The sequence below is a fragment of the Callorhinchus milii genome, unplaced genomic scaffold (genome assembly GCF_018977255.1).
Source record: "Callorhinchus milii isolate IMCB2004 unplaced genomic scaffold, IMCB_Cmil_1.0 Scaffold7, whole genome shotgun sequence".
NCBI classification, from domain to species: domain Eukaryota; kingdom Metazoa; phylum Chordata; class Chondrichthyes; order Chimaeriformes; family Callorhinchidae; genus Callorhinchus; species Callorhinchus milii.
Window position 1 is genome coordinate 15,579,992 of NW_024704748.1, and position 25,787 is coordinate 15,605,778.

Sequence of the window (25,787 nt, forward strand, 5' to 3'; positions counted from 1 at the left end):
CCCTAAGCATTGCACAGAGGTTGAGCCACTGGCACTGTTCCATTCCACACTGCAACAGCATTGACACAGGACTCGGAACAGATTGCGTGTCCTGCCTGATTGTTAGGAAATCAACATTAGGCTAGTAAAGTGTATGACTATAAACTAGATGATTCACTATTTGGCCCATTTTTGGAGAGATACTTGGTTATTTATACACTCATATAATTGTAATCCCTTTACAGGGTTGAAACAAGTTATTCATTATCTTGTAGTAACATACTGGAGCACAGCTGTTGGGCTATAAATCATGTTACTGTATTAGTTTTGTTAGCAGTCAAGCACTAGGTTTTTATGTTCGATTCATGGTGGATAGACGATTGTCTACTGAAAAACATATGGCTGCATAGACTTAGTGTGAGGAGGTGTCCACAGAGAGAATGATTGGAACGGATTGTGGATTGGAAGGAATGTATCAGAGAGGGGTGAGTAAAATCGAGAGAGTGTGAAGGGAATGAAGACAGACAGAGCAATCACCAGGAAAATAAATGAAATAACATCAGGGAAAGGCAGTGAGAGATGAAATGCTTTGATTATGAGAGATCTGTTTCTTCAGTAGATTTGTGATTCGTTCTGTTTATTGGTGAGGATACGAGTCCTTTTATTTTACTTTTCCCAGTTGTTACTGGTCTCCCAATGGGCCACTCACCAACTGCATCCTAATGTTATTGTGTTGTGCAGCTGACTGCCAGAGCGCTCTCATTACCACTTGGAATTGCCTCTGGAGAGCAGTTGAGGTACTGTTCAATTTTTTTTGCTCTTGGGCTTTGGTCACATGGTGTGACTGAGATTGACAGCTTTGTGATGTAAGAAATGAGAGGCTTGAAAAATATGCTTTTCAATGGTGGCAGAAAGTACAGGCACATGTTCTGCCTGCTCGTTTTTCCACTCACTGATAGCATCGTGTGAGGGGGGGTGTTCAAGAAAAGGTTATCAATGAGGGCTGCATCTTTATACCTTGTGCTCTTGCACACTCTCAAGAGATCTGCGTAAATGCTACAGGTCTAAATTCAGCAATGCTTTGCATCCCATGGGTGAAGCTACCTTCAAGCCTACCTCCACCCATTCCCTTCACTTGTCAGGCAGGACAGATGCAGGAAAATCACTTAGTTATTTACACATTGTTAAAAATTTCCTTTGGAAGCTTACACTCAGAGTTGCAAGTTCAAACTACCAAAAAAAATGTGAGTTCAACAGGGCAGTGCTGTACAAGCACATTGTGATACCAACTTAATATTAAACTGTTTTGAAGTATTAATAATCCTTACACATGATTTGTGATTTGTTCTGTTTATTGGTGAGGATGTGCTTATTCATATCAGGAGCATGTCTCAAAGTGCTTCACAGGATTTTGTATTTTGTAGGCAAATGTGGTAGCTCATTTGCACAGAGCAATGTCCTACAAACAATATAAAGTGAATAGTTTTAGCTGGGATTGGTCAGGACACCAGTGGAAATTCCCTTCTCTTTTTGAATAGTGGAATCTTTAATGTCCACTTGGACAGGAGGCAAGATCTCAGTTTAACATCTCATCTGAAGGACCTCCAGCAATGTAGCAACACTGTGCTATCAGCCTAGACATGGGAGTTCAAAGTCCCAATGTAAGGCTTGAACCCACCACCTTGTGATTCAGAGTGCTAGCAACTGAGCCAGGCTGACACCTTCTGGAGCAAATGTAATACTTTAATTTGAAAATAAACTGCAAATAAAATAAGGTCAGTTGCTCCTTTAAGTCTCGGATAAGATTCGTAATATACCAACTGCATATATGAAGGATTAAATCTATCAGCGTCTCCTGTAGCTTCGCATAACAACCTCTATTATCCCTTGTCGTGCTAGAGGTAAATCAGCAGCTTAATGGAAGAAGTTCATCACTACCTCTACGTAACTAGCTATTCTCTCCACAATTGTGAAATGGATTACTTTGTCGCTCCCACTGCATCTTATTTTTGCAAAAACAGGCTGCTTAGCTTGAAAGATTTCTATTGTGATGTTGCTATACCTCTGCCCACCCCCCACCCATTGCTTTATTGCTCTCCCAAACTGTTCTGCTATATTTTGCATTACTACATTCTTGTACCCAGTAGCACAATGGCTGTGAACCAAAGAGATAGCATTAATATGTGTCCTTTATCTCACTCATGGATCTTGGCTCAGATTCAACTCTGCCAACTTGTTTTTCTGAAGTATAACCGACTCCGGCTGATAGGGAGTCAAGTAGAAATGTTCTGCATGGATGCCCAACAAGTCTCAGAGTGAATCAACTGCTTTAGTTACTACTATTTCTTTTTCCCCCCTTCCTAAATTCTCAGACTCTCGTGTGTCTCTGCCACCACTTTAATTTCCTTCAGCTAGAGGATGGGTGACTTGTATTGTGGTGTTTTCCACCATGCCTCTGAATTGTTTGAGGAGAGCAACTTTGCAGGATGAAAACAAATTATCGGTGCTCATCGTATTATTCTGCAGTATTCAAACTGCCTAAAGCCTGAGAACCTCTGTAACCTGAGAAGCTGTATTTATCATCAACCAAATCCCTCCACTGAGTGTAACCTCAGTTAAATATCCGCCAAGGCAGTGAGTGTCACTGAGCTCTTCCCTCCCAACCACTGTGCGACTTCATATCACTCCCAGGTCTGAAGCTACAGAAAGTTTGAGGAGAAATGCCTCCTTTGGTAAAAATGTGCATGTTTGGATGTAAATAGAGTGGGGGGAAAGAAAAATAATGATTTCAGATTGAGGCAGAGATCTTTACTTTCTTGTGTCTGCCTCCATGTTGATCTTCTCCTCATGTGGACATTTCTGCTTGGGTTCACTGCACAACTTGTGGTGGTAGTTGCTGTAATTGTGGTGGAATGTAGCTATAGCCAGACATTCCCCAAACTGCTTGTCACAGAGGCAGAGGTCACTGGAGCAGGGGTCTGACCACTCAGGGCACTCGGCCCTTCCTAGTTTGCACTGGGAATAGTTTGGCTTCAGGTAGATGCTGGTTCCCTTCCAGCATGATGTGTGTAGTGCCCTGTCGTAGCAGCAATCATGTGTGAAACAGCACCTGTCGAACTCGTCCAGTGGGATGCCATCACCTCCCCTTCCGCAGTAGCACCCGTAGCCATTCACTTGGTAGATGGAGAAGCTATAGTGATTCTTGTAGCACCACAAGACGAACGCTATGTCCAGTACGCTCCTCCGTGAGATATTCCGACTGTAGAGGCTGCCACTTTTCTCCTGGGGGTCCACGCAAATCAACAAGGGCATCACTTGATAGAGTAAAAACAGATGGAAGAGTAAAGGGTACCTTGTACACTCCATGGCTTATATACTAACCTGTGAATGAACAGTCATTCACTAGTGATGATGATGATGACCTTCCTTCCATAAGGGGTCTCCAGGGTCCAGTGATGAACCACATCAGGGAGATGGGCACATTCCCTGATCGTTTGGTTTGTGGCTTTCCCAGGTGACAATGAAATGAGACAGTTGAGCTGGTTTATGTATAAATGGGATTCTAGAATGGCACAGGCTAGTTCTAGCATAGCCAAATACACAGGAAAGATTCTGCTGCTCTCCACCACCCGTGAGCCTTAATCTGGACATTTAGTACTTGATCACTGAATCTACCTCCTCCTCAGGTTCCCACACTGTTTCCAACCGACCCTGACTCCGCCTCAGATTATTTTTCTGTCGCCGTCTCGAGTCAAGACTCCAGCCCCAGCACCTATTCATACTCTACATTCCAGCTACCGGTAACACTCTAGTGCTGGTTCTTGGTCCCTGTATCCCTGTGTTAAAATTACACTGTTTAAGTCTCAGTTCAGTTCTGTAGGATCTCAGTTTTGTAGTTTAACAAAAACTTCAAAGGAGGCAGAACACTTAAGTAGGAAATCATTTCCATTCTTTGGTAAATTTACCAACCAGCATTTTCCTTTTGAAGTGGTGCCCATACCAAGTGAGTTTACACAAACAGAAATGTTTCTAAAAGAAGTCACAATTCACTAAGGGATGACTGCAGAGTTTTAACAATCTGTTTCATTCCATAAATAAACTTTTCTTAATACCAAAGATAAAGCTCATTTGGAAATGTCAATTGAAAAGAAGAAACATTTATTATTTTCACATAATTTATTTTCTGTCACTGTATCTTTATAAAACCAATGGATAAAACGTTAACAGACTTACACTGTGCTCCACTATCAATGGTTCTTAATGCATTCATGAGTAATTCCTTAAGGAATTGCTTTGGAACAAAATGAATGAAAGATTCATTTTGCAGTTCTGTTTTTTTTCAATTGGGAAGATGGAAGAGAAGAAAGCGCTTTTACAGGAGAGCAGAAGAAGGGTCCTCCCAGTCCATCAGGTGGGTTGATTTTTGTCTCTTTTTATATTCCGATAAATTGCTTGCATGCCTCAAATTGCAAAATAGACGAGGATACATCCTAATTTGTGCTAAGAGTCTCCACAAGTGAGGCTCACTGAACAGCACACGCAGGTTTGTGGTCAGCTTTGTTACTTTAAAGAGATGTGAAATTTGCACGTGTAACCTTTTTTTAAACAAAAATTAAGATTCAGCAAGAAAGGAATTTAGTGACTCAATGGAATTAATTATTTAGCTTGCACATTTTAAAAACTAATTGTAAGGAAGAAGCTCGAGAGAAATCAAATCATTAGGAGCCTCGTCTTATTTGTAGTGAGAAAACATGCTGCTTTCAAAGAAAAGGCTTTCAATATATACAACATCCTTTTTTCAACCTCAGTCCTTTGAGATGTTGCAATAATATCCCTTCCCCTATTCAATATGACAATTGAAGTCAATAATTAAGCCGCTCAACTGCCATACGGAGGTGTACAGATGTGTGCCAGTGATGCAGATGTGCAAACAAAACCCCATAAAACATTTATACTGTCAAGCCAAACAACAAAATGACTGCCAAATTTTTGGACTTGTGCTTTTTACCTTAGTTGAAGGTTTTAACCTTACCGTTGAAGGGGGGCCACTGTCACTGGACTCTTAGCATTTTGATCGAGGCAGAGTCTTGGAAATAACTTTTTCAGAAAACTGCTAGGCACTCATTGGCTGGCAGGGAAAGTGCTTGTTTTATCTTATATAAATCTTGCAGTAAAACTATTTTTGCAGCAGATATTATGTCACCTGGCTATTGTTAATGTGGTCATCTCTCTTCAAACCTGGTTAAAATCCAGCCAACATTATCAGGATACTTCCTTTAAACAGAATATAGTGTGTTGTGCAGCACATCCTGCTTCATTGCAGAATTGCAGTCACTTTATAGAGAATGGGGAAGAGGAGATGATCAACTTTATAACATTGGAGAGGATTCTAGCACAATATACTTAGCAAAGTTCTATACAATAACCTTTGGGAAATCTTAAGAAGTGAGTGGAAATTTTGTTTAAGAGCTTGTCAGTCTAGCGTGGATTTTCTTATTAAAACATCTTCATTGTTTATTAAAATTACACACATTAAAAATAAATCATTTATTTTTAAAAGAGGCAAAGTCAGATCATTGTCACAGCAGCAACATGCACCCTCCAGTATGGCAGAACAGGGACCCTCTACTCCAAGAGACACTACTGTACACACCAGGGTATAATGGAAAACAATTAAAGCACACTCCAAAAGGGCGAAGTCCATTCCAGTGGTACAGTCCAAACCTTGCTCTATAATTTGTTAAGCAGTGCACACTCTCAACACAAAGGCAGAAAAGGGTCCTTCACTCCAGCAGAACAACAAATCTCTGAACTATATTCTGTAATGTAAAACAATCAATGCACACTTCACTATGGAATGATCTTCAGGCCTCAAAACAGTTAAAATATTGTCGACAGGCTGCAGCATAAAACAAATCAGTGCACATTCCATATGCTGGAATAGATGCCTGTTACTCCAGCAGGACAATCTATATATAGTTTGCTTGAATTCTGCTAAACATTTCCCCCTCCCAAAGACAGTGCAACAGATTTCAGTCCAGTGCAATGTTACCTTGCCAGCATTGTTTATACCCGTAAGTATCTCTCTCTTAGAAGCAGTGAGTTATTCCAAAACAAATAAGTGGAAGGAATTTCCCACATGTTGCCATTGTCTTATTTATTTTCTACTGAAGTCCAGAGAAACAGTAGCCAGAGATTTCTCATGATGCCTTTGTTCATTAAAGGGTCCTGCCCCCATGACAAAAAAACTTTTTCTTCGACTTCTTTTTGTTTTTACAAGTGTCTTTAAGTGAAAGCACAATGTTGTTTGTGAAGTCTATAGAATAGAGATACCCACACGTCCCAGCTAGGGGATCAGTATCCCTTGCTTTGCTTGGTCACTTTCTCTACACAGTCACGATCCGTACCCGAATCAAGCAAATCAAAAAAAACTAGAAATAAAATATAACATGTCCGAATCAAGTGCCAGGCTTCCAACTGGGGCTCTAATCGATTGCAGTGCAAATGATACGCAATGTCTGGTATATGCAGGCTGCCTTCTTCATGCCCTATTCAGCAGTGTGGCCCTGCCAGGAGAGAGACAAGCAGTTCGTTAGGAATGCTTTATTATATATGAATCATTCAAATAAACATTGCCATACTTTTGCCCAGTTTTAAACAAGCAGACAGCTATGATCAATCTTCTTTAAAAACTTCCATTTCATTAATGTGCCCAGACTCGTGCAAGTCAAAATCTCATGAAGCTTCATTTTGGAGCAGCTTTACGCACTTCTCATTTATATCTTTTTAGCAGTTAAAATATCTAATATTAGAATTACATCACCTATGATTTGCTCGGCTTGTTTCTTTAATCAAAATTAAATACTGTTTCTCTTAAGAGGAATTAGACATAATTAATGCCAGCCTTTCGTCAATAAGTCAGATATAATGAAAAATGTTACCTGAGCGTCTTCCAGCTGTCCTTCTCCATATGATTCTCAGGACCTTCACTCTCAAATGAAGCCAGGTAGAGAGCTGGAAAATAAAGAAAGAGGAACATTACAGCCATTCCTATTCATTTTGAATCTCAACATTCTCATGTGGAGTTTATTTGCATGTTTGATTTAGTTAGATTTCTTAACTACTATAACATTTCGATTTTATTGTGAGGGATGTCAGTGGTGTAAAATGGTTCAATTTTCCAATTTTTGCAACCTCCTCAAGTACATTCAGATAGTCAAGAGATCTTACCTTCTTCTGTGTAAACAGGGGCTGTTGTAAGGTAGTTTTTGATCTTCTTGTCCTTCTCAAAGGGACAGTCCACTTGTTTCCACATCATGAACTCACTAATCTGTTTGGCGATTTCCCAGAATTTCTGTGGAGAAAGAAAGATTTTCACATTTTTTACCTTTCCAAATTATGGGGTGGCCTACCTGATGTGGGACTGGGAGTTGTTATTTTGGTGCTGATATGCTCACCTTAAAGTTGATTTGTCCATTTGGTAGCTGATTTGAGTGAATTTTGTTGAGAAAGTAAATGTCTTTGATGAAGAGATTAAAAACTGGAATTACAACCTGAAAAAAAAAAAGGTAACAGTTTATTTCCACCTTGCGATTGTTTGCAAATAAATATTTTACTAATTTTAATAGAAAAATTGGAAGAGGAGAATCATGACATTTTATTTTATTCTCTGATATCACGACTGCATTGTGATGGATTCTGTACCTTCTCGCGGTTGCTGTGTGCTGTCTGTGATCGCTGGGCTGCTCCCTGTAGTGCTGTTCGATAGTGAGAGAAATTGCTGGAGGGGTCCATGTGATTCTATTCAAGCAACACAGAGAGAAAAACAACATGGATTAGTTCTAACCTCCTTGCGGGTAGGATAATAAGATGGGCATGTCTGAGTTGTGCAAGGAGGGAGGAGTGCATAGAAGCTGTACAGACTTGAGATCTGCTTCAATCCCTGCTCTGATTGGTGGCAGAGGTTTGTTCTGTGAATATGAATGTGACCAAGAATATTGTTGGGTGAAGAGGTCATTCTTTTCTGGGATTAAGCCTCTGTCCATGCATAATGTCCAATGAATATTAAATGGGTTTTAAAATGCAACATGTTGTCAAGGCTACTTTTAGAATAATAACTGACTTTAGATTTGAACGTGTTCAATTTATATCAGCCACAGCATTAGATAATTTTTTTAATCTGCTTTTGAAAAAAATTCTAATGAAACCTGAACATCTGACCAATTTGCACAGACAGAAACAAGTCACAACATGACTAGAGTTGAGCAGAGGAAGCATGGTACATATATACAGTCAATTCACTTTACAGTATATTCTGTGAAGCACTTTTGAGATGTCTAGAAGATGGGATAAAGCATGATACCAAATGCAAGGATTATTATATTATTATTGTTATATACTTCTGTCTCTGATAGTCTGGAGTTTAAGATGAAGGTGGAGGCTAATTGGAAAATGAAGCAAGTGGCAAGTACAAATGATCATTCATTTATTTTTTAAAAAAATAATCCAAGAGCGGTGACCCTGTTCAACATTAGTCACTTCACTCCTGTGGATGCTGGATCATTAAGGACAGCTACAGCTCAGGCAAGTTCATATCACAGTGATGGTGAACATGTGGGTTCATCCATAGTACTACACTCAGGCAGGGTGACAGAGGTAAATATCAATCTGCTACCAGTTTTACAAAACTGCTTAAAATTGGTTTGGAGAAGGGTAGAGAGAGGTAATGGGAGAGGCGATGGCTTACATGGAGTATAAACACTAACATGCTCAACCTCGGCCAAATGGTTTGTTTGCATGTTTGTTATGTAATTCTATGTTTTACTTTAAATATTTTTACGCACATTGTGAAGCAATAGAACAAAATCAGTCTGGAATTAACATCAAGATGAACTGCCTACACTAATAAATTGCTTGCTCTCTGAGCAGTAGTGCTTTGAAGTTACAAGATAAAAAAATCTTGCCTTTCATTCTGTTAACATATAATAAACACACCCAATGGCATTGACTTTTACAAGCATTTGTGTCATGTACAAACAAACATCTCCTTGACAATAGTTGCTAGCAATTCCACCAAGTACAGGACCATCCAACCAATGCACTGTCTCAATGTTACCAGAAGGTGGTGATGTAACCAAAGATCAGACAAGCCAGTGGCGAGGGTTTACTAAATGATACAACAGAGTTCAACAGAAGGCAACAAAATAATAATAATATTCCTTGCATTTGATATAGCGCCTTATCACGTCTTCAAGACATCTCTCACAGCTCTTCACAGAATATACTGTAAAGTGAATTGACTATATATTTTGTTGGCAAAACGTGGCAGCCAATTATGCACAGCAGTGTCCCACAAACAGTCCCGGATTGAAGTGACCAATTTATTATTTATTTTTTTGACGGAATTATTACCCCCAGAAAAGCAATCCTCCAATCGACTAACAAGCGGGTTCCTATTTACTGTTAGGTAAACAGAGGCGTGTGGACTAAGGAAACTTGCCCAACATTTCACCCCGCCAGGAAGCGAACTCAGGTCTCTCACTTACGAGGTGAGGCTAACCACTGAGCTACTGGACTCCGTATGATGTTTCATAGATTGGCCATTAGGTGTGTGGGGCTCAGAAAAACGTAATGAAATTGTACAAGCGGGCAGATGACAGGTTTCCTATAGGCTCATACATGTTCCAACATTCCTAGTTTAGGAAGGGGGTGGTTCTGTCATATTACATCTTCTGATGAGATTTTGTTCATGGGAATGAGCTACTATGTACCTCATCAACAATAGATACAAGACAAAGAGACACATGCTGAGAAAGGAGGAAATAACAACTTCCAATGCAAAGGAAAACTTAGGCATATGAGATCTAAGTGAAAAGCTACAACAGCTAACTAAAACAGCTAAAAATATTATCAATCAGCAAAGGAAATGCAAGAACCTACTTCAGTCCTTCAGTTGATGGTGCTCACTTTAGTCATCAATATCACCTCAGTGACCATTTTAATTACCAGTACAGTAAAACTCGCAGAAATCTGAACTGTATAAACCATATAATCACCTAAGTTGTGCATCTGCTCAAGTCCCATTGTATTTCCTATAACTATTACAAGTTTCACACAACTCATACTTTGCATAAGTCATATTAAATGTATGGTCCCAATTGATATGTATGGTCCAAAGAACCCTGGCTGTCCAGTGCCCTGGGATGCCTTTCCGACATGAAGGGCGCTATACAAGTGTAATTTCTTGTCGTGGTTGATATGACTTATGTGAGGTTTACTGTATCACTACAGTGACCACTTTAGTTAGCAGCGAGCACTTACTTCTAAGACTTCAAATTTAGCCTTTTTGACCTTCGACCAGGTTTTCCTCAATCTGGCGACAGGGTTCAGGTTCATGCCAGCTGCAGGCAGACGAAAGAAAGAAAACAAACTTAAGAGGAGAAATTCAACTTCTTTAAAGAATGCAGCAAATGAAGAAACCTAGAAATTCTCTCTATGACTACTTGTATTCTTTTACTATTCAAGCAATCAAATGAATTCTACTCACAGATGATAGCCATCAGCGAGTTGAAGTTGCCAATGTTAAAACATTCTCTTGCAACATCGATGAAAAACTCCACCACACGTGTCCTCTGCTTCTTTTTCCCAACCTACAGGTGACAGAAAAGGGATAAGAGAATACAATGAAGCTGAATGTGTATAACAAAAACAATTTTAGAACGTATTACTGAAGAGTGTATTTTGATCTGATTTCAGAGTACATAACTTAAGTGAAAAGACTCCATTATGTAAACAGGTGAGAATGTGTAATAGTGGTTTCTTTCATTCGGTTTCAAATATTGTATTAAAAATAGTCTGTGGCAACAGAATGCTTTCATAAAGAAATTACAGAATTTTAAATTCAATATAAAATTATGATTTTAAAAATTGCATTAACATTCCTGCCCACATTCAGCTGCAAATGCTTGTGATTTTCTGTGTATAGCATAAAATAAAAGTAACAAACCTACACCATGCAATATGGGCAGCTGAAGTGACTAATCATTTACCAGAAAAAAAGTGTCATTTCTATTTACAGTACTTACTCTGCATATTTCAGTAGCTACCAGCGAACTGAGACGATTAAACCAGTTGTCATATGCCTCCAAGTTGTATGTCTTCTTAATGTCACTACGACAACTCTAGAAAAGAAGTAAAATAGAAAAAAAATCATCTTAAAGAACAATATCAGATGTCTGGCTGACAGCCTAATTCTGCAGCTTTGATAAAGATCTTTTTTGATTCTTCTTCTCATTGCCAATTAAGCGCAATGATTTTATGGTTTAGACCATTTGAGAGTGTAAATACGCAACTGCTGTTCAGGGTTTTAGGTTTCAAATTAGCTTGGCACCTTCTCTTTCCAGCTGGTTGTTCACTGTTGGAACTCCATACCAGCTGCAATTCTGATCAGGTATTTACAACTGCATTTGTTTGTCAACATGTTATTTTAGGACTTGAAATTCTGTAATTCTTTTAAAGTTACCGTGCAACAATGTGTCCATTCAGTCCCAGTTCCTTCCTCCCTCATTCTTCAATACTAATAATAATCCTTGCATTTGACATAGGGCCTTATCACGTGAGATGTCTCAAAGCGCTTCACAAATTATACTGTTAAGTAAATTGGCTGTATATTTTGTGGGTGTTATTCGCATCGCTGTCTCTTGGACAAGCAGATCCCACTCCTACACCTAAACCTTTCCCTCTTTGGAATGTTCACACTGGCGGGTACTGGGGGAAGAAAACTGCCCTGGGGATTGGAAACTCACAGTTAATGGGGAAATGTTTTTACTGTTATGAACAATTCACTTTCCACTCATTTCTTTGCACAGTGTTGGAGATATTTTTCCCACATAGTTTTTCACACACCAAAGAATAAATAGAAGCTAAGCTATATAAATGTGGACAATGTTGCTATGCAACTAGAATTAAAATGTGCCTCTTTTGAAAGAAAGATTACAGTAATCCTGGGATAGAACTGAATGGATGAGTTCTGAGCTAAAGTAGAGAGCTTGCTCAAGGTGCGGAGATTCTTCCCTGGTACCTAGTGCATGAAAAGTAAAGGCTTTGCCATGGCTTATTAGACCACACTGTTCATACTATTGCTAAAATAAATACATTATAACTATGCTGGAATCCAAGTGACCAGTTAACCTTCAAGGACTGGAGTCATTTGTTTTACATGTTATGTGATGTTATGTAGATTATCTAATTTAGATAGGAAGAGGAAAATGAGCCTTTTCTTACCTTATGGTTGTCCAGTGAATCCATCTGACTGAATATGTGCACCAATTCCTCTGGTGAGATCTGAGTTAATCGTTCCTAAGGACATCAAGAAACCGACAATTCAATTGATTACATTCAGGACAACGCAAATTCAAAGCTTCAAATATTGATTGACACAAAGGGTTCAGAAATTGGTTTTTCACACCTGGAGTTTAATTAAACAGATGACAGTCCAGTAAGCGATGTGGGTCCCTCATGTAAAAGGATAGTGTTGTAACAAACTTGCCACATTTGCCCAGTCTTAGTAATAATAGTGTGAACATTGTTTTATTATTAGTGATACACCAAACTATACAACATATGGGTGGATCACTGCTGCCGAGTCCAGTAGTTACCTACCATTTCAATATGAGTGAGCTGCTGGGCTACGACACAGGGGTCATTGCATACGCTCAGTATATCCTTCAGACTGGACTGACTCTTGGGTTTGAGGATTGTCTGCTTGTCTGTGACGGAGGGTTTGATTATGTCCCGTGGCTCCTGGTACTGACTGTGGGTTGAGAGTTTGCGGATCAGACTTTGAGTCATCTGACTGATGCTTTTCTTCACACTGGCATTATCCTGATTGGAATGAAAAGGAAACATGAGCCATTTAATAGTCTACACAATGCCATGGACACCGTCCAGCTAGTGTGCATGCAACATGCAGTATGTGCAAGGAACATACACTATTAATATGGGAGGGTGTATGGCATCAATCACTAAACAAATGTGCGTTCCACAACCAGCAAAATAGATTCTTGAACTTTTAAATACCAGTTTATCTGTTGTGAACATACAACGTGCCTAACGTGTAAGATGCACATTGTACTTATCGGAGACTAACATTAGACATATAGGAACAGTCATCTTTTTTCCCCAAATGTACTGTTCAACAATTGATTACAATTTTAAAAGACACTCTTCTGTACGAAGAGATCACTTAGAGGACTAAAGACAGAAAAGTGATCCTGAGGAATGTCTTATGTCAGCACTACGGAGTGCTCTAGAGGTGCATGTTGCCCTCACGTGTGAGGTATGCCCATGTTTTACAGTCAGCTGGATGCTCTAGGAGTTTTATATGATTTCCTTTACAGTTCTCCCCGAAAGATGACATTGGCGGAAACCACAAAGAAGGTTTAGTTTACCAACCTCATTTGGCCACCTGCCCAACCTCTCAGGCTAGGGCTCCACATGAAGCAGACGCAATTACAAAGGAGGGGCATGTTAAGAACAGGGAGTAGAAAAGGAAATATTTACTTATTAGAGCCATTCATCTTTGACATTGGGGATTGAGAACAGTAGCAATGCGTCATTTGCATAGTGATGACGTTTGGATGTTGATGCAACAGACTGTCACACTTCAACCTAATTTGCAACTTTTTGTTGCAGTGTTTGGGAAATACAGGAAAAAAGTTTGACAATCGTGTTAATCATAAAGACTAGTCTCCTTTTACGATTTGGTCATCACGGCAGTGATTTTTCAGAAACAAACTGTAGGGCTGGGTTTGAGGCCAATTTGCAACACATGGTTTTCTTCTGCCCTGGATCCGTCATTTCTTTACGTGCAGCATTTCACTAACGGCTTCCTGTGGTTGCAGCTGTTGTGAGTGGAAGTAGCTGAGGAGCCGAATGCACTGTGCACGTCCAGAGGTCTTAAGATCAGAAGACAGAATGTGCTGGCTTTGATTTACTAAAACATTCCACTAATAGCTGAAGGTAGACTAAATCCCTTCCCCCTCTCCCTTTACATAATATGGATAAGTATTTCCAGACAGTTAGTAATGTCCAAAGTGCTGTTCAACCTTCTCACTGAACTCTACTCCCAGTTCACAGCTTGGCCTCCGTTGTGGAAATGCTTTGTTACTCCCATACATGGAATGAGTTACTGTCAATGGGAGCTGGGTCAAAATCAGACACGATTCAGAAAAGACGCTCCATTTATTAATCTTCATTTGCTATATAAACCTTCATTTCACTTTCTGCTGATGCCTTTGATGATCCCAGGAATGCCTTACAGCTAGCTATACTGGACTCACAGTGAGAGATTTGGCCTGTGGGATTACCCAAGAGTAGGTGATGATATTTTCTGGCAAAGAGGAAGGGAGATGGTCGAGTCCAGGGGGAAATAAAGATCAAATGACTCTTTTTCTAGAAAGGGTTAACAATCCCACACACACTGATTGAACTATCTCTAGCATTAATAATCCTGAAAGTCAACACTGGAGATTCAGGGAGCTGAGAATTCAGGAGTGTTGTGGTTACATTTTTCATGCATTTTTGCACTGCAGACAGAATTCATTAGTCTTGCATGCCTCGGGAGCTCAGTGAACCATTGTTTTAGGTAGCTTATGAGTTTACTACTTCTCAAATTCCTTCTCCCATCAGGAGAGTGGCTAACAGCAGCACCTCACCATGACTGGCATTGTCCTCAAGATATGACATGCCAGGTGGCCAAGCTTCTTTGAAACTTTATGGAGCTATACTCAACTCTCAAACAGAATTTAAGTTCCCCTCCCTCACTGTGTTCCCCCCCCCATCTCACAATCAAGCTGTTTGATGGAGCTGTACACCACAGGGAATGCATTCTCTCTCAAGACAGGAAGCGCTGTCAGGAGTGGTCCGACTAGGGTGGTTTTTTAAAATCTTATTCCTTAGTTAAGAACAGGAAGGGTGGCTGAAGGCAGCATGAATGAACTCATTTAAGAAACAGCTTGACGTTGTAATGGGAAAACGATAGGTTGATATTTTGGAAGAGATTAAATGGGTCAAAAGGCCACCTTCATCAAACCTCGCTTGATGACCACAAAGTTGTGATATCTACCCTATTAACTAAAAAAACAAAAATATCATAATTTCTTTAAGATTTATTAGACATTGTAATGGTATGATAACTTTTTGGTCACCCTGGACATATTAATTTTTCATTCAAATATTAATTTCTCAAAACTTAGCGACAGGTACTAAATTCCTAAAATAAAACGTGCCTTTCGGTGTAGATGAAGATGTTTTCAATTGTTGCAAAGAGCTGCAACAAACCCCACAAAGGATCAGGTACTAAACAACTGAGGATCTAAGAGGAGCATTGATACCACAAGCTTCATCAGCTATACCAGAGATAAACAATAACTGTCCAGCTGACCAAATGAAAAATTTCAATCTTGATCCAGCTCCAGTGGAAGAGTGCTTATCTGCTGGTTATTTACACAACAGGGTTAACTGTGGGAATTCTGAACCCGTTACTTGGATTGTCATTTAATCTATAGCCGGTAGTATGCCGAGAGAAGATGAATATAACAGAATGGGAGAAATAACTGGGCACATTTCAGTGGCACATTTCACTCACTCACCTCATCACATTGCGCTATCTGGAGCGTTATCTCCTTCAGTTCCTTCATTGCCTTCTCGTCCTGAAAGTCGTGTGGGAATGTTTCAGTCCACTCTGTTAGTAGCTGGATGATCTTTGGGACAAATGCCTTCATTTTAACCTGGGAGAAATAAATGATCCAAAATGTCATTGACATGGTATTGACAAAGAACTGCCACAACATCATGATATCTGTGTTGGATTAAAACACACTAGTCCCTGTTAATCAAGATGTTACCTTAGCCTAAATGTAGATACTACATTAGCAGAAAATTACAGAATGTAAATTAGACCTATTACATGCCAAAATACTGACGACCATGCAGAGATTCAGGATATTGAGCATCTGCTCTACTTTTCTCGTGGCAAGAGTATGCTGGAGCTGCCACATTTATAACTGGGCAATGATTATTTATTGCTATCATTTGCAGGAAAGTGAATGGTCAAGATCTCACTGATGATCATATGACTCGAGCTACAACCAGTTTCGACAAGCTCACTTTTTCCTGACCCGTGAATGCTGATTTCAGTTGTGGGCAACCATGGAACTCAAAGTCACAGCCCTTCATTGGAGGGGAATGGAGAGCTTTAATACTCAACTTATCACATCAGCTGTCAAAGGAAACTTCAAATATTTCTTCCAGCAACTGTATGTTGGTGCTGGAAAAAAAAATCTCTCCTTCCAACAGAATGAAAATAGATCAATACCAGGCGTTGTCAGGAACAGTGCACACAGAGCTGGCGATAATCAAAGGCTGATTTAAAAAATTTCTTCCCTGAATCTACCCTGGCTAGTACCCCTGTGAATAACCGTCAAAGTATTGTTTTTGATATGAAGCGATTCAAAGAATTTTTGAAGTTACGTTTTTAGTTTTGATCATTTTCAACGCGGAAGGTCTATGAAAGTTAAACTTTGCACAAGATATAAAACTGTATATTAGCAGATACAAACAGCATTGCTGCCAGTTGTGGGCCAGTCGGTGCATCACACGGAAACTCTGCTCCAACATCATCTACACACACAGTCTCATCAGAGTTCCCACGGGTCAGTATGATGCTTTTACTGGTACCAACATGAGTCACCAATTTTGAGAGTACCACTCGATTAAAATCTCTATGTACTGATTCTTAACTAGAGATACCCCACTCATAACAGTAAAACTTAAACTTAAAGCATGCCACAGTATTCTAACCCTGAACAGTCTAGCCATACAGACTTTTTGATGTACTGTATTCTCCATGACAACTGTTTTCATCTGATTTTGCAATGTCTTCTTACCTCAGCAAAGATAGCTAGGTCCTGTTAAAGGTAACAAATCTCTTGTGTGTTTACACACACACACACTCATCTGTGAGTGCCATACATCAAGATTTGAGCTGGCTTTTCGATGTTGTACAAATATAATGTGATTGGCAGAAACCATGGTGTCTCGTGACTGGCCCCTCTCGATCCCTGTTATTAGGGAATAGGCTGTTGAAATGGTTAACTGGATATTCAGTAATATTGGTGTTCTTAGATTTATGGAAAGAATTTTGCAGCAAATGAGCCATAACATCAGCAGCAATAGCGTGTGAAGCTGGCTGAAGCTGGATTGCTGCCATGCTGAACTTTTTGCATAGCACTGCCTTGTTTTCTCCAGTTTGACGTCACTGCATACAACTTTCGGCATTATGCCAGGAGGCGAATGTTGTCAGATGTTAGCACTCAAAGCTTGTTTGTACTGAGTACTGAATAGGTAGATAAGAATGTGTGTGTGTGTGGTGGGGGGGAGGGAAAGAGAACACATTAGTTCTCTGGTTATTTCCATCGGTTACAATCAATTCATAATTACATTCTAATTCCACAATGATAACAATAAAATTATATAACCAGCTTGTCACTGAGCCAGTTTCCATTGGATAATAATAATCCCTGCATTTGATATAGTGCCTCATCACGTCTAAATACACGGCTGAATAAATATTTGATCTGGTTCTTCATTCTCATGTCACAAGAGTCTACTGATATCCTTGCAAAATTCATGGGATGATAGATAGCTGGCTTAGAGTTACAAGTCCAATTCAATTGGGATATTTCAGTGACATCAAATACCCAGAGACTGAATTACTGGTTTAACCTGACTAACCTGAATAATATAAAGCACTTATTATTTGTTATAATAGCGTACTGCCTTATTGTTTGTTTTTAAATAACAATGTTTTATATTACTTTTCTTATCATTATGCAATATGTATACTAAGGACAGAAATGTAAGTGGAAGTTAGGTGTAATGACCTGACAGGAAGGAACTACAGCATGATATGGCTCTTTTGAAGCTGCATATGAACTTTCTTTAGGGATTTTATACCATTATATAAACCTTACAGTTCTTCTTCCCTATGTTGCTTTCACATAGTCTCATGCCAACTCACTGTTTTCCGTGTCATCAAGAAGTATGTTTTACCTCCATCAGTCTTCCCTTCCCGGTATAGGCTTTTGAAACCCAAGCTTCGCGATACCTGATCTAGTTTCTTTGGCCTATAGTCATGTATTACATTGGGGTCTTGTCTCTTTAACTAGGTTTCTCATTAGTGTAAAACCATCTGCTGCTAGATAATGTTTTTTTGAAAAAGTATCATACATTTCTGTGCAAGTGTACTAAAAAAATTAAACTACCCTTCCTGCTTCACCTTTTAATCTTTTGCGGTCCTATTTCTGCTATTAAGGTGCAACGTTCTGCTAGGCAGCTTAAAGGCCACGCGGAAGCAATCATGAGGTAAAGACATGACAAAGCAATGAAGAACATGAGAAGAATGAGTAGTATCAGGTTTTGGACATCAAAGGCACAGTATGGGTGAAGCCCCTCAATCCTGCCCTGCACTACCAGCTGAGCCAGACAATAGCACAGAACAAGAAATACCATATAAACACCATACAACAGTACACAATGAGAAGGGGGAAATAAAGGGGTGATGTGATAGTAAACAAAAAGTTCTAAGTAACAATATCGCAACAAATTTACAATAAAATAATTTGTTAAAATTATCACTGATAATTCTGCTTGGCATCACTTAGTTGTTTGTAAATATATAAACATATATAGGGAGTATAATAATAATACTCGCAATTTAAATTGAGCCTCATCGTATTGTTGAAATGCCTCAGAGCGCTTCACAGGGTTTCGTCCACGAAATATACAGTCAATTCACTTTTACAGTATAATTTGTGAAGCACTTTGAGAAGATGTGAAATGGTTCTATGTCAAATGCAAGGATATTATTATATTATAATATAGTACAACAGGCCAGAAACCAAGCTTCAACAAACAGTTTATAAAACACAGCAACATATTGTGGGAAGAAGGAGTACTTATTATTTGATTCAGAGAGGCTGCAGACAAACAGATGAGTCATAGCCAATACCCCTAGGCAAAGTCAAATTTAAACTAACAACCGTTAAAACTGCCTTCCGCTACCCAGCTGAATATTTCCATATTTCACAACAACCTTCTGCAAATCGCTTTCCCGCATCACATGCAATTCCTGTTGAACAAATAGCTACAAAATGAGACCTGCCAGATTTCACACATTAGACTCAAGGCTCCTGCATTTGGAGGCTGTCAAACACACATCTTTAAATCTTGTATAGCAATTCAATGGCACGCATTGTCTCATCTGTTCAAGATGACTATTTATTTGGCTAAAGGGGCCTTCTCCCACCTCCATTTTTTCTGAGATGGAATTCTTGACTTATGGTACGGGTATTGAAATAAAGATTGCCTTGATCCATATAGGGCTAGCAGTAGTGATTTTTTTCTCCATTTGCTCAGCGCATACAACAATTGGCCCCTATAAACATAATCCTTACAGTACCAGCAGCGAGAGAAGTGTCAGCTCTCATCTGGTCTATGCTACTGGTGAATAACAATGTTGTCCATATTAATGAATGTAAATGCTGTGGGATTGTAATTTGTACCTTATCTGCCTCAGCTCCAGTCTCCAGCTGCTGCTGCTGCTTTGTGCAGATCTGCCCGACCTTCGCCAGCAGCTCTTGCGGGTGGATGAAGATGCGTGAACTCAGCAGAAAGGTGAAGATATACGTCCTCTGCAATACAGATACATCCTCAATCACTGAATGTTTAAATTGCTTAAAGTTTTGTTTGATGATTGATCATTGCATCACAATGATCTGCGGGGAAAAGGGGAGAGCATTAAGGGGGAAAGAGTCTTGATCAAAAGGAGCAGGCATTCTAGTGAAAGTTAATACTGTGCTCAACCTGCACTGCTGCGAGTTTTAATGACCTTGTTAGAATACAAATATAAACTCATTTCAGCTTTTCCACTTTATTTTAATCCTGCAGATACTCTGCCTTTGCAAGAGGGATTTCTAACCATTAATTAAAACACGAGAGACGACGAATGCCTGGAAATTACTTCCCATGCTGTGAAAGGGGCCATGGGGTGGATGCAGACCTCTGAGGTGATCAGCCTTTTTGCTGATGCTCGGCAACAAGATTGGTAACTGCACTGTAACCACTGAGGTCTAAAGGGGAACAATCTGCAGTCAATAGACTGATTTTTTTCTGGAGCAATTTATAAGTAGTCATCATGCAGGGAAGTCAAGAGGGAGTACAACCTGCAGTTTGTGCCTGGTCTTGCACAACTATGGAGGAAAGTTAAGTATTATATGTGTGGGACCAGTTCACCTGTTGCACACACTTTTACCTACCATAAAGACAAAGGGGAGGGGAGCAGAAGCCTTGCTAAGAGCTCTTACACTCTACCCGTGTAGGCCGTTATATAAATTCAATTTGTTGTTGCCGGTGTATATTTTCAAGCAGAGGGAAGGGGAACACAGATGTAGAAGATCTGTAGATGGGATGGCTTCAGTTTGTATCACAACACTGTGACCCTGATGTTATATTGCTTAGCTGGGCACTGTGCCTACTCCAGCCTTGGAAGTACAGCTGACACAATATTTCCAATAATAATAAAAATAGTTGAGGTTGATATAGGGCCTTAACATGCCAAATTGTCCCAAAACACTTCCCAGAGTTTTCTGTAAAATATAGTGATTGTGTATTTGTAGGCAAATGCAGCAGCCAATTTGCAGGCAAACAGCCAGGAAACTAATGATCAATATTTTATTAGGGGAATTGTTAGCCCAGACACTCCCTTCTTTCTAATACTGCCACGTGAACAGTACTTCTCCAACATTGCTCTGGAGTGTCAATTTACCCTTGACAATAAGGTCAAAGTCTCAACTGGGACTCCAATCATCTGACTCAAAGGTGAGAGTGCTACCAATTGAACTTGCCTGACACCTTTTATGCTGGGATCAGATTAACTACCTACATGATCTCATTGAATTTATGTAACTGGTGTAAATGTAAGTATGAAAATTCTAGTACAAAAGGGCCACAGTTTGTTATCCTTACAAAATTTCAAACTCATTCAAGCACATGCAGACACACACACACACAAAGCATCAGCTCATAACTCGTGCTCTCACTTTCTCATACAATAGATTATACTTGTGGTAGCTCATCAATACTGGTTCAGATAAATTGCTGGCAAAAAAAAGCCAAGCATCTTTGTGGAACCTGCCCCAATCATCAAGTGTATATTTAGGGCAAACGCTGAAACAATTGAAAAACCCAATGGGCTAAGAAGTGAAACAGTTAATACTCACATCAGGATAATAATCAACTGTAGGGACCAAGCGTTCAATGAGCACTTCTAGGGAACCAGAAACGAGACTGCCATCCTGGTACACAGGGTCACTACATTTCTCCTCCATATCTGGTTGTATGTGGCCACTACAACTGGTGCCAAGCATGCTTGGAAAAATGGGAGTCTGGGGCATAGTTTCCTAGAAAGAGAAAAAGATCAGGTCATCAACAATGGGAGTTTTTCTCATTAACAAAATAAACTTGTAGTTTCCTTTTCTTCATGTAGAGGCTACAGAACACACCCATGCTTGCACTCGCTCTGCCAAATTCTCAATCACTGCTTACAATGAGACTATGACTGACTATATCTATGGTCACCTTCTTTCCCCTTCCCACCCTGTTTGGTGTCTGACCCAGTCATTATTATCCTATTTGAAGGGTGCTATATAAATGCAAGTTGTTGTTGAGGACCAGTAGGTGGCAGAATTATTTTCTTGCCCCCTCCCAACTGAACTCGTTGTGCACATCATCCCTACTTACACTGTTATTTCACTGGAGGTCAACACTAATTGCACAGATCAGGATTGAGAAGCATGAACAGGAATTAAGAATGCCTGTAACAGCAAAGGGACCCTCCCTGTCAAAAGAACAGCCCATTTGTCATCATTGTACCTGGCAGACATAGGATTCATATTCAACAGCTCATTCAAGCCTTTCAACACCAAAACTATATGTAATAAATAAAATCAAGAATACAGAAGAGGAGACTGGATTTGGAATCTAATGGTAAAAAGGATTAAAATCAATTATGATCCCCAAAGGACACCAAATGCACTGAAATTCTTTCTGCAGATTGAAGAATAAGACCTGTTTGAATTGTTCGATGACCAGATTGGTTCCCATAGACACTCCCAGGTCTTGCTTATTATCTTTTAAAAACAACAGACTTAACCTTCTCTCCATTGTGTGTTCTTGCCCAGTGCAACAGGATGCTCGCCCACATCCAGCCTGCACTAGTCTTCAGGACAAACATTTGATATGGGCAAAGGAAAACACACCCAACTACATAAGCAGGAACTGAGGAACTCTTCTGTTGTGTTTCCTGTACCCTGATTTCAACCCTGAGAAATAACTTGGTTGTTGGTTTGTAACACAGCATCTGCGACACAACAAACGCTGAAACATAAAGCACTTCACAATACTGTATCGAGGAATTGGAACTGCCCCACAGTGACTCTTTGAGTCACATTTTGATCGATATGTGATTTTTACTGGTTAAATGGGAGGAGGGTGGGGGAATAATAATCCGATTCCCCAAAGCCATCAGCTCGTGTTTTCTCCAGCCTAGTCAAGGAGTGGGAGGGTTACATTACGAAGAACCTCCAACAATACCCCAGGTGAAACTGAGCATTCACTTGGGAGTGGGTAGGACGACGACTCCAAACTAACTATGTTCAATGATTCAGTGGTTTCTACAAGAATGTATTTGCATCACATAAACTATCCCCCCTCCCCCCACCACAACATTTCGACATTTCATGAAACCACCCAGAGCTCAGCAAAAGTCTGGGTAATGTAGTAACGGCTAAATATACTCGACAGTGTTTCATTGTTTATCCCAGTAAAGTCATGGATCTTCTGTAAAAATAGTGTACAGTGTGAACCCTACAGCCGTTACAGAACTGTGCCCACACCCACACTGGCACAGCCCTGAGCCGGTGCCCCACACTGGCACAGCCCTGAGCCGGTGCCCCACACTGGCACAGCCCTGAGCCGGTGCCCCACACTGGCACAGCCCTGAGCCGGTGCCCCACACTGGCACAGCCCTGAGCCGGTGCCCCACACTGGCACAGCATAGTTCTAGGGTTTGTATTGCTTCCACACCCAGTGTCAAGTAAAAACACTGCTCTGAGGATATAGCACTTTGCTCACTCTACTCCGACAAAGAGTAGAAGTCGACAGTTTTCACATTGCTGAAATTTTTCCTCCCTAAAAAAAAATCACACAAAAATGTTTTGCTTGAACTTTTGTCAGCGAGACTGTACTTTGTTCCATATCATATCTCATGTGCTGTAACTATTGGAGATGTTTGAACAAATAACACAGCACAACCTGCCCTGTTCCTCTGTACTATGCTGCGTACGCAACTCAACTGATCTAACAAGAGTTCATGTGGGGCAGAGAAAACACAGTACAAAGTACAAGAATTGGCAAGTTTCTGTCCAGTATTTGCTGTACATGAAATACCAAAACACACAGCACCAGATAAGAGGAAAGCCTCTGCTCTTTTTTCCAGTTTGCAGTACACTAGGAGAGTTAACACTGAAACACAACTGGACACACACCACCCACCACAAGATCTAATCGAAAGTCAGCTTCCATACAATAATCCCTCCAAAACCAAAAAAAAACAATAATAAATTGGTCATTTTCAATCTACGACTGTTTGTGGGACATTGCTGTGCGCAATTGGCTGCCGCGTTCGCCCACAAATATACAGTCAATTCACTTTACAGTGTGTTCTGTGAAGCGCTTTGGGACGTCCTCCCGACGTGAAAAGCGCTATATCAAATGCAAGGATTATTATTATTATTATTATTATTACTGTAACAACAGTGATCGAGTGTTGGCAGCGCTCAAGACACACAGACTCAGCTCCAAGGGCTCTGCTGCCCAGAAATGACCTGTTGCTTAACTGACTGCGGGCAGAGAGGGGTTAGTGCTGAGACAGACGCTCGACACCAAAAAGCTTTGGATAATCCAATGCTTACTTACGCCTTCCGGAGTTTATCATCGAAACACAAAAGTGCCAAAGCCTTTGCAACGGTCGCAAGGGATGAGCACCGAGACAACACGGGACAGATGCACAGCCACACGGGGGAACTGGTCCGTATTTACTGCGGTGGGTTTTTTTTTAAAAAAAAAGAAAGAAAAATAGAAAGAGCGATCCCCTCCAACATCAGGCAAATCGGGATTCAAATCTTATCCATGAAAATTCAAAGAGAAAGTGAGCCCTTACCCTCATCCTCGGCGATGGTGCGCAACACGCAGAGACTCCGCTCTTTTTGCTGGAAGGCTGTTGGTTTGCGGGAGGGGGGGAGTGGGGAGGGGGAGTGGGGAGGGCTGGAGTTTGGGCAATAACAGCCAGAAACTGGAGCTGCCAACTTTCACCGAAAGAAAAAAAAAAACTGATTTGACACCCAAAGACCCAAAGAAATAATGGCACACGGGAGCGCTCCCCAGAAATCAACCCCTCCCGACAGCAGCACCGGCTTCACAGGGCATTCCCTCCCTCCCTCCCTCCCTCCCTCCCTCCCCTCCTCCTCCCCCTCTGCGGCTGTTGTTACCGAAGTCGATGACTTCTACGAGTGGAAAAAACACACACACACACACACACACAAGAAGAAAAATTTCCGATGGGTAACTCCCACCGCTGTGTGTGTCTGCGCTGCGCTGCTCTGCGCTGTGCCGTGTGAGAGCTTCTGTAAATAAGGAAGCAGACTTCAGCCCTCCTCCTGCTCTTCCTCTTTACACACATATATATATATATATATATTTGGCACAGGATCCGAACTAACAGGTTGGGCAGAGTTCCTGGGCTGTCCTTCGCAGCGAGACAGAGATTATACACTACTGCACTTCACAGACCTCGGGCAGCAGTCATCACCACAGCGGTGCCTCGTGTTAGGGAGAGTCTCAAAACTTCACCCAAAGCCCCGAGTGCACATGATTTGTTTGGGATGATCCGTTCTTCTTTTATAATAATAATAATAATAATAATAATAATAATCTCTGCTGATCTCTTGGGCGATGGAAATGGTCCCTACTTTTCCCGACTCGCACAATGCTGTGTGTAACCTCGTGCGTAAGTGGCCTCTCCGAGAGTGACTGTTCCCCGGTACGGTTACTGCTTTGCCTTAAGATCAAGTAAGGTCGAAGAGATCAAAGCAACAACGCAACGCACCTAAAAGTAGTAACTCGCAATGCATCGGGAGGATTGAAATCCAACAGAGCCCACAACAGCACACTCCCACTGCACTTTGCCGTGATAACATCAGTGGAGTCAGAGTCTGCACCAGTACCTTAGATAGGAAGAGAAGTACAGGACGATAGGAGCAGGAGACCATTCAGATCACAAGCCAGATCTTTTAATCCTATTTCTCCACTTTTCCCCATACCCGTACTTAAGAAACTATCCAGTCCTGTAGCTCAGTGGTTAGAGCACTCGCTTTGCAAGCGAGAGACCTGAGTTCAATCCCAGGCACAGGGCGAAACCTTGGGCAAGTTTCCTTACTCCACACAGAGCCTAATAATAATCCCTCCAAAATCAAAAACAATAATAAATTGGTCATTTTCAATCTACGACTGTTTGTGGGACATTGCTGTGCGCAATTGGCTGCCGCGTTCGCCCACAAATATACAGTCAATTCACCTTACAGTGTCTTCTGTGAAGCGCTTTGGGACGTCCTCCCGATGTGAAAAGTGCTATA

At 40.6% G+C, this 25,787-nt stretch overlaps 2 protein-coding genes across 2 annotated transcripts; both read right to left on the reverse strand.

Moving 5' to 3' along the window:
- Positions 1 to 2,787: 2,787 nt before the first annotated feature.
- Positions 2,788 to 3,291, reverse strand: LOC103182661 (basic phospholipase A2 Sms-N6-like). The gene has a single exon (XM_007899734.1). It carries the CDS (start codon positions 3,289 to 3,291, stop codon positions 2,788 to 2,790), a length of 504 nt encoding a protein of 167 aa, XP_007897925.1.
- Positions 3,292 to 5,511: 2,220 nt separating this feature from the next.
- On the reverse strand, positions 5,512 to 24,410 carry LOC103181192 (ras-GEF domain-containing family member 1A). Its single transcript, XM_007897504.2, has 14 exons — positions 24,317 to 24,410; positions 21,318 to 21,497; positions 19,602 to 19,730; positions 15,630 to 15,767; positions 12,640 to 12,861; positions 12,262 to 12,336; positions 11,064 to 11,159; positions 10,526 to 10,628; positions 10,300 to 10,379; positions 7,684 to 7,779; positions 7,437 to 7,532; positions 7,210 to 7,333; positions 6,921 to 6,993; positions 5,512 to 6,545 (listed from the first exon to the last, which is right to left on the reverse strand). Exons 1-14 carry the CDS (start codon positions 24,320 to 24,322, stop codon positions 6,521 to 6,523), a joined length of 1,443 nt encoding a protein of 480 aa, XP_007895695.1. The 5' UTR covers positions 24,323 to 24,410; the 3' UTR covers positions 5,512 to 6,520.
- Positions 24,411 to 25,787: the final 1,377 nt, after the last annotated feature.

Excerpts from the sequence above, each read along its gene's own strand:
- LOC103182661 (XM_007899734.1), bottom strand. The coding sequence starts at position 3,291 with ATGCCCTTGTTGATTTGCGTGGACCCCCAGGAGAAAAGTGGCAGCCTC.
- LOC103181192 (XM_007897504.2), bottom strand. Across the intron at positions 7,780-10,299 it reads CTAAATTTGAAGTCTTAGAA|AATCACATGGACCCCTCCAG; the intron begins GTAAGTGCTCGC and ends TTGCTTGAATAG. Across the intron at positions 6,546-6,920 it reads GACAGCTGGAAGACGCTCAG|GGCCACACTGCTGAATAGGG; the intron begins GTAACATTTTTC and ends CTCTCCTGGCAG.